The following is an 8741-nucleotide window of genomic DNA, read 5'->3' on the forward strand; positions in this document are numbered from 1 at the left end:
AACTTCCCACACCGGTCTGTTTTCCGGATTGTCTGTAGGCTGTGTGCAGGTAAATGAAGAGTTATTAGCCTGGCTCTGCCACAAGCCTTGAGAAGCAGTGAAGTGAGCATTAGCAGACTTGGAGATTAATTTCTGCAATCTTGGAGGGGGGGCAGGGTTAAATGAGAGTTAATGTTGTTGAACCTAAACCTCACCTGTAACCGTTAAGAACTTGATTCAAGAAAAAAAAGAACTTTTTCCATTCCTCCCAACTAGAAAATCTTTGGTACTTGAACTACTCTGGTTTTTAAAGAGAAGAGCTTGTGCAGACAACTTTTAAGAAGCAAACAGCATGAGCCAATCAGCAGGACCCAGTGTTCTGGGTAGGAGTAGGAAGGAGATGCATGTCCTTAAACTGGTCACGCTCAGTTGTTCTTAGTGAGTTGAGGATACTGGTGAAGTTGCACTTGGTGTATATAGCTGTGGCTTTTAATTCTGAATTACAGACAATTTTAGAGAAAGTTTACATCTCGGAAAGGGCAGGGAGTAAGGAAGTAGATAACTATTGAGAAGGTTGTGATGGTTCTGGTGATAAAAGCAAACCTCAGATACTGGTACTGATGTCACCACTGGATTTTTTTACATCCAGCACAAACTTGAGAATGGTTAAAACTTAGGTTTTACAAACCACAGTGTTTCTAGGTGGTGATGATGCTGTAGCTGTATTTAGCAGCCTGCTCACTTTTAGTTGTGTCATAGGAGGGATTGTGTTCAAATGTGGAAGACAGAAAAATCAATGATTGTGATTTTAATCCATCTGAGATCACCTGATGCAAGTTAAAAGGTTCCTTCTGTTCATCTTGTCCTACAGCTGTTGTGGGCAAACGCTGCCAGTTGAGACTCCTCTGAACTGGTGCAGTATAAGGGTGCTTCTCTGTGAAGTGCCGTCCTCCTGAGTGGTTCCTGTGTGAAAGTGCAAATTGTGTTAGTGTTCAGAAATGCTTCAGTCTGTGGAGGTTGGCTTTTCCCCTTGGCAGTTCCCAGTTCCATAACGGCCTTTTTCTGTAGGTTGGTAATATGTTAATCACATAATCGGGGAAAAATGGCTTTTGTATGTAGTGCTGATGCAAATTCCATGTCTTCTGTGTGGGAGCATTGATGTAGGGGATTTCTGGTACAATTGGAATCAGAGAGTGCTTTTTAGGGTAGAAATGGTGCTAGAAATGCTTCATAAGAAACTGTGTATGGTTTTCAGCACTCTGTAGAGTCCAGATTGAAATGAATGGATCATAATGGCCTGTCTGTTGCTGGACTGTGTGGAACAATCAGCTGATTAGGTAAAACAGTGTCATGAATTGTGATCCTTTTGAAGTGATTCTGGACTCTTATTCTTTAAAAGCTGATGTGTACTTGGCCTGTCAGTTTAACTTCTTGCTTGCTATATGGTACAAGCTGGAACAGCTACTCTGATATGGTAAGGAGGACTTCAAATCTTGTAGTAATCAGTATGAGATTTATCCAGCAGTAAAATTAGTGCACACTGGTTCCTTCATAGTTAAATATAAGAGGAGAATTTGCACAGTGTAGGAGGCTTAGGATGACAGAAATCTGTCTTTTACCCTGGTTGTTCTCAGACCGATATATTATGTAACTTGTTCAAAGTCCTAAAATAGCAAAAATTGTGAAAGAAAAGACGATTCTGCTTGTGGAGTGGAATAGCTGTGGTGATTTACACCAGTTAATGCAGTAGAGAAAACTACCTTGTTAAAATGAAGCTTGACCAAGAAATTCCTGCCCTCTACCACTTTTCTGCAGATTCTGAGATTTGTTCTTTCCAAGTAGGCAGTGACTAGTCAGCAGCTAATGCTGTAGTTCTAAGTGATGTTTTAGATTTTATTTCTTTTTCTAGCAATGATTCAGTTTAAAATTAACAGTTCATATAAACTCAGTTATGCAAACTGGTTTTGTAGTGTGAAGATTGAGTTGTTGATTCCTTATCCCTTAAGTCACTCAACTTCCTTATAACTATTCCCATTAAAGTTCATTATTACAAAATTAAGAGCTTGTCTTTCTATCTTGTGTAGCTTGGAACTTGAGCAACCAAAAAGGTTCTCCAGGAGCCTGGCTCTTCTGGGAGCGGAAGGACTGATGCACAGGAATAACTTCAAACATTGCTTTAATAGGTCTCTTAATGAAATGGTAGAGAATCCCAAAACTTACTTGACAGGATGAGTGCAACATCTTTTTTTTTTCCTTAAAATTCCGAATTTGGGTTCCTAGCCTGAATCGGAAGCTAGTAGAAATGTTTACATTCGTGACTTGTGCTGTCCTTGTCCAATTTTTTAGCCCTGAAAAAGAGAACGTTCTTTGATGGAGTTATTGGTAGAGTTAATCTTTTGGAAGGAATTATTTATGTGAAGCATTTGGACGTGAGTAACAAGGTGGTGTGGTTGAAGAGTTTATTTGCCTTTTAAAAACTGTCAGAAGTGAAAGTGTGCTCCCCTTTCTGTTTGTGAAATTGAAGCTCGGTACAGAAAAATTAACTCAAAATGGGTGATCCAAGAGGCCAAGCTTGCTTCTGTCAAGCAGACTGTAAAGGTGCTGAAGTAGTAATCTCTTAAAATTACAGCAAAGTCCAATAGAGCTGTCCGTCAGAGCTCTTAGAAGCTGTCAGAAGAAAAGCTTGCTTGAATATGAGATTTCCATAGTGCTTAACTATTTAAAGTGACAGCTACAGCTTTGAGGGTTTGGTGGAGGGAGGCAAGTTAACACTTAAGTACTGAATTTTACTTGACTTCTGGTCTCAACCTTGTCTCATTTCACAGTTCAAAAAATCACATGTTTTTTAGCAGAAGGTGTAGAATAGGTTTTCCCAGCTAAACGCAAGGAAAGCAGTGTTGCACAAATGGAGCAGTATTTTATATTTAGTTATGCCTACAGGAATTGTATGTGTAACTTACTAGATGTTTTGAGATCAGTTATAACCTCTTTTTTTTTCTATAAGTACTTAGTTTAGAAATGTAAGATAATTATGTGATATTTGCAGTTTTGCTCAGCTTACCTTCTTCGTTATGTTGGTCTTGATACTATTGAGCTACTTTATTGCTGTTTGGTCACCATTTAGTCAACATTGGCTTTTCATACTGTGGAAGAAGGATCTTGCTTTTCTGAACTTAGTGTTGCTTTTTGTTCTCTCTTAGTCTGCCATAAATCTTTGTTTATTCATTGATGTGCATTGATGCCTGTGTGCAGTAAAGTTAGTTGCCATCCATAAAGTTTTGTAAAATGAAACTCTGTTCCACCATATTTTAGCATCCTAGTATCTTCCCCCTTCCATCAATTGCTGTATTTTATGTGAACTCTAATTTGAAAAGACAGCCGTGTTTTTCTGCTATACCTTATTTAAAAAAAAAACAACAACCCTATGTATACCCTTGATTGACTTTGTGTCAGTGAAAACCTCTTTCAAAAAGAGAGAAAGAGCTTCTTTGTACAGCTGGAATGTTAAATCTCTGTCACTGTGGCTGCCTTAGTGGCAATCTTGTAGAATTCATGCTACGATTACTGAAATTATCTGAAAGAAAGAAATAACAGTATGAGAGTTAAAGGAGTTACATTACTAGCTATGGTTCTAACTTACTGAGCTTTTTAGTCTTCTGGTTGCTGATTGGTGTATCAGGTACATCTTGTGTATGGTGTCTAGAAGGATCATAGCACGTGTAAGAGGCACCAGTGGAAGCAGAGGTGAAAAGGAGTTGCATTTAGAGAGAGTTTTTTCTTTGCACCTCAAATGGCAATAGTTCTCTCTTATGCTTACACTTTCAGTTGAGGTTGTAGTGGAATGCTTTTGGGCAAATATAAATCTGAGTCTCTTAACTTTTCTGTTTCTTCTCATTAGAAGAAAAGAAACTAAATGATAATTAAACATGTCAAACTAATTTAGTGAATAAACTGTTTAGAGAAAAAAGTAAGTACTTGGACTCTCTTAGTATAAGTTCTGACTACCTGGTCATCAGAGCATTGTTTATTGACATGTAATTGATTTTTATTAAATGTCCTCTGTGCTTCTTATGGAATGAATATTTAAATTTTGCATTTTTCAGAAGAAATCGGTTCACTCGGAAGATCCATTTAATGATGAACAACGTGAGCGGCATGAAGTAGAGATGCTAGCCAAGAAGTTCGAGGCCAAATATGTGAGTTACTGTACCTGTATTAAAATACAGAAATATTTAATAGTGATAACTTATGATTCTGCAGATATGTTAACATCAGGGTTCTTTTTCCTGAATAGGGTTGTTAATGTAATGTCAAATGGCTTCTGTACATACCAGAGCTGTCTGTCTCATTATATTTCATTTAAGTAGCTTGAACCTGCTACAAGCTTATTAGACAAGTCTGCTAAATAGATTTGTCTATAGGATGTTATAGCTTGTGAAGCTATTCTTGGAAAAGCTTCCTATATAAATACAACTGAGTAATAGATGTAGGTCGATATTCATGATAAATACTGTGCTGGAGGAAAGTTTTTGTGTAATGCTGTTGTGCGCTATTGAACAGCTCTTCTGTTTGGGCTAAATACTGATGAATCTTGATGAATTTCTGACTAGTTTGGAGTGCTTCCATAGGAAGTTATTGTTGAATATTGTATCATTGCTTGATGAGTTTATCTTCTTTCTGTCTAAAGATACTCTGCTGACTCCTGAAACTGTAGCATGAATGACTTGGACAACACTAGGTAGTAACATAAAGAGGCTTACGCTAATAAATGAAGGTAGAAATCAGAAAATGTTGACTAAAACCACACCCAAACAGGTCTTTAAGAATTCATATGGGTAGGGTTGGGTGATTAATTCTGAGCTGGCAAGCAAAACTCATCATCGTGCTTAGGCACGTTGTTATCCTGGATTACTAGTAGAGCACCTCAATAATAAAGAAAGGAAACGAGAGCAGTCATTTGTATCTTTTGCTATTAATATACGTATTAAAAATATTTCTTGTTTTCTTTACTTGGATTTTTTTTTTTCTGGCAAAGGCAGATTCCTCTGAGTGCCTGGTCTATACATTTTGTGGAAGTAATTACTATTCCAGGACATGTTGGCTGTGATACATAACAAAAGAAATCCTTAAACTGAAAAGAATAATTCTCATCTTTTGGAGGGATTGGCGAAATGCAGTATACCTAGTGAATTGAGAAAGCAGTTACTGAACACTGTGCTTTTCATTTGAATGATAAATTAATTTTTGAACTTGAGAGAAAAATGTCTCAACTGTACTTTTCTAGAAAACTCATTTCTATAATACAAGTTAAAGATTTTATAATGTTCTGAAACAAGTGTTAAACCACAGCAGATAAGTTAGAGTAGCGCATGTAAAGCTATATATGTAGGAAGGAGTGGTAGTGGAAGCAGTCTAATTTTCCTTATACGTTTATGCATACATCAAAGTTAAACATGTATATTTATGGACAATACATGGAGTTATTAGACTTTTGAAAACTTGAGTTCAGTGCTCAGTAGTCATAAAAAAGGGCAAATTTTAGCTATTAGAGGGCAGTAGGTAACAAGAACTATCATTTTACAACAGTATAAATTTATGGTGTACTTGTATCTTGACTACTACTTGCACTTCTGAGTTCTTTCTCTCATTTTCTGCCATATCTTACCCTCAGCCCCTGTAAAATCCCTGGGATGTCTTCTATATAAAGAACAATTTACTAGGTTAGGGCTGCTGAGTATGGGGACTGGTGAGGGATTAGTAGTTCTTGTGTTAGGTATTCCCTGTCCTTCCTCTCCTCCAATATGAGAACCATCAGTTTCTACTTACATTCCGTGCTCAGATTAATTCTCTGTACGCTGACCCAGTCCAGTTGCTCATGTTCTGACAACATCCAGGCATCATCTTATTCTTGTGGTGAGATGTTTGCTCCTTAGCTTAAACTAGAACAGGGATCCTGTGAAGTAGGTACTCATTCTTCACTTTCACAGCGCTTTAGTGTAAAAGTAATCACTGCTTGGTATGAGAAAGCAGTAGAGGTTTGGGTTTTTTTATTTGCAGGAAGTACTATATCCTCCTTAAACTAGTTAGGTATTATGCATCTATATCCATTTTAAAAGGGAGTCAAACAGTCTTTTTAATGATAATGTGGCAGTACTGCTGAAAAACTTGGTGCGTGGAGAACAGTCTTCCTTGAAGACTTCTTACTTTTTTCAGATAGATTTCTGTACTTATAGTCAAATCAGTACAGTATTCGATATATCTTGCAGCTACTAAGAAGAAAAGCTATGAATAAATGTATTTTTTAAACAAGATGCATGAAGTTAATGTACCATTGATTACTTGATTATTCAGAACTTTTTTTGCAATTGCTGCATGTTTTAAACACAGCTATAAAAATCTGTTCTGAATGAATCCCATTTTCATTCTTTTGATTACTGTTACTCTCTAGACAAAATCAAACACTGTTGTAAAAGCAGATATTGAATCTCTGACAATATAGTACGCAATGTAAGATTATTTATTGGATCAAAACAAAGGCCCATCTAATGGATGGCAGCATAGTCCTGGAGTATGGAATCTCATACTTGAAAGTATAACAGAGTAAGTGTGCATTGATATTACTTCACTCTGCCTGTCTGGCATTCTGAGGCTTATTTCTCCCAAAGCCAAAAGCTGTGTGTTTAGCTACCCTTTGTATAGTTTTCTGCCGTAAACTTGCCAGATGACTTTGAGTTCACTGAATTTCACATTGTGAGATATGGCACTTGAGTACCATGATGATTGTGTCATGTGAAAACATACTTTTGTTTAAACTTGATGAGTTCACCTGATGCTCTATAGTTTCTGTATTATAAGAAACAGTGAAATGTTTTCTGTTCTTCCACACACTGTGTGTGATTCTGATGCTGTCATCTAAACTCAGCCCTTTTGTTCCCCAGCTGAAGTGTCTTAACATTCTGTTAAAGCAGTGGTTTTTACCTTTAAACATCCTTGTTGGCTTACTGTTCTCTTTTTTTGTTCTAATTTCTTTTTTTAAATGAAAGGATATTAATGGTAGGATGTCCTGATTTATCGGTGATACAGTGATGACTTCTGGTTTTGTTCTCTGTTCCTTTTTTTCAGAAATCCCATTTTTTTTTAATCATTCTTGATTGTTGAGCAAGTGTCATAGTGCTGTGTGTAACAACTCCAGTGCTTCCCAAGCAGCATAACAATTTGGGAGCACGCTGTATTTTTTTTCCTGTTTGGGTTGCACTTCCTTTGTGTGAATTACCTTGCTTTTATTGATACTGCATTCAATTGATGATTTATTATACTAAATTCAGAGCAACTGTGAGGTCTTTCAGTGTTTCTTCAGCTGTCTTTTTTTTTATTTACCATCCTCAGTAATTTGTCATCTCACCCTCCTCAACTGTTAGTGCTCTCTGTTGCTTCTAAAGATGAATTAATACACATTCCTTGGTGATTTCACTGATTACTTTCTTTGCCAAAATGAAATATTTTTTCCTACCCTTTCTTTTCTAGCCTTAAACCAGACATTAATTTGAGTGGACCTTCCTTTTTATCCCATAATAGTTTCTTGTCTTTCAAGATATTTGGACCTTTTTTAAAGCATTTGAAGTACTGCTTCCTTTACCAAAATTCTTTACTGTTCCTTATAGCTTCTATGAACTTGCCCAATATATAGATTGGGTTTACTGCTTTATAGACTCTGCTGTGGCCCTTAGGAGATTCTTCAAAAATTGGCATTGTATTCCTGTTGGGCAAAGTTTTGTTTAAACCTTAGGTTACATGTCACGGTTAATTTGTTGAACTCATGTTTGAGTTTTCTGAACACTTGTGTGAGTCCTATTTGCAGCCTCAGGAACTAGACATCTCAATTTGCTCTGGTATCGTGACTGCTTATGTTCTGGGACTAAAAGGCTAGAGGAACTTTGTTTGGGAAAGGTTCAGAGCTTTAGTGGTGAAACTTCCCTGGACTGCTGCATAGTAAGCACTGATGCAGATTATCCCATCAGTTCTTCTGCTGTGGTCTTGCATCCTTAACAGCTTGATCATATGGACTTTTAACACAGTTCCTTAAATATAACTCGGTAGAATCAGGCCTGAAGGAAATTCTCTAACTATACATATAGTGGTTCAGATGTATTCATACGTCTGAATACAGGTTACAATTTGAATCCTGCTTTTATTCATTTGGCTAGTAGGAGACTTCAGCAGCAAGTCTCCTCGAATTCATGGAAGTACACAGGTTACAATTTTCGTGAAGGTGGTGCCTTTTCAAGAATGTTATCATTTAAGTCTTTTATATTGGCAATTTTGACAATATATGTGAGTCAGAAAACTAGGCCTTATATCCTAAGCAGATTCCCATTTGTATAACTGTAAGCTTAGATTTCCTGAATGTTTGATTTGGGTATGAGTTTTTACTTGACTTGATTTAACAATAAAATTTTCACATGAGGAAAGCACTTACAGATTACAATGAAGTTTACTGTCTCCTGGAGGTAAGTGAGCCCACAGTCTGTGATGCAGCTTCTGACTTTAAGTTACCCAAGTAACCATTTCATGTCCAGTCCTATCAACTGAGGTGACGGATGGCTCTTGCACTTCAAAGAATTTTATCTTAATATGTTTTTCTTCAGTTATGTTTTATGAATGCTGAACTTCTTGAAAACTCAGACATCTCACATCTGCAAGTACCAGATTAATATTTTTCTCTTTTGACTTACTTTTCTGTAGAGAAGCAGTCCATCTTGTGT

General features: G+C 36.8%; 1 protein-coding gene across 1 annotated transcript in view; it reads left to right on the plus strand.

The window, feature by feature from the left end:
- Positions 1–2325: 2325 nt before the first annotated feature.
- Positions 2326–8741, plus strand: part of LOC104548171 (ubinuclein-2-like) — a gene marked incomplete at its 5' end in the record, with an annotated part of 27640 nt that continues 21224 nt past the window's right edge. Inside the window, 2 exons of the mRNA XM_010194113.1 lie at positions 2326–2408; positions 4083–4175. Coding sequence (XP_010192415.1) covers positions 2326–2408; positions 4083–4175 — 176 coding nt within the window. The remainder of the gene's footprint in view (positions 2409–4082; positions 4176–8741) is intronic.

Source organism: Mesitornis unicolor, unplaced genomic scaffold (genome assembly GCF_000695765.1).
Source record: "Mesitornis unicolor isolate BGI_N332 unplaced genomic scaffold, ASM69576v1 scaffold41991, whole genome shotgun sequence".
Taxonomy (NCBI): domain Eukaryota; kingdom Metazoa; phylum Chordata; class Aves; order Mesitornithiformes; family Mesitornithidae; genus Mesitornis; species Mesitornis unicolor.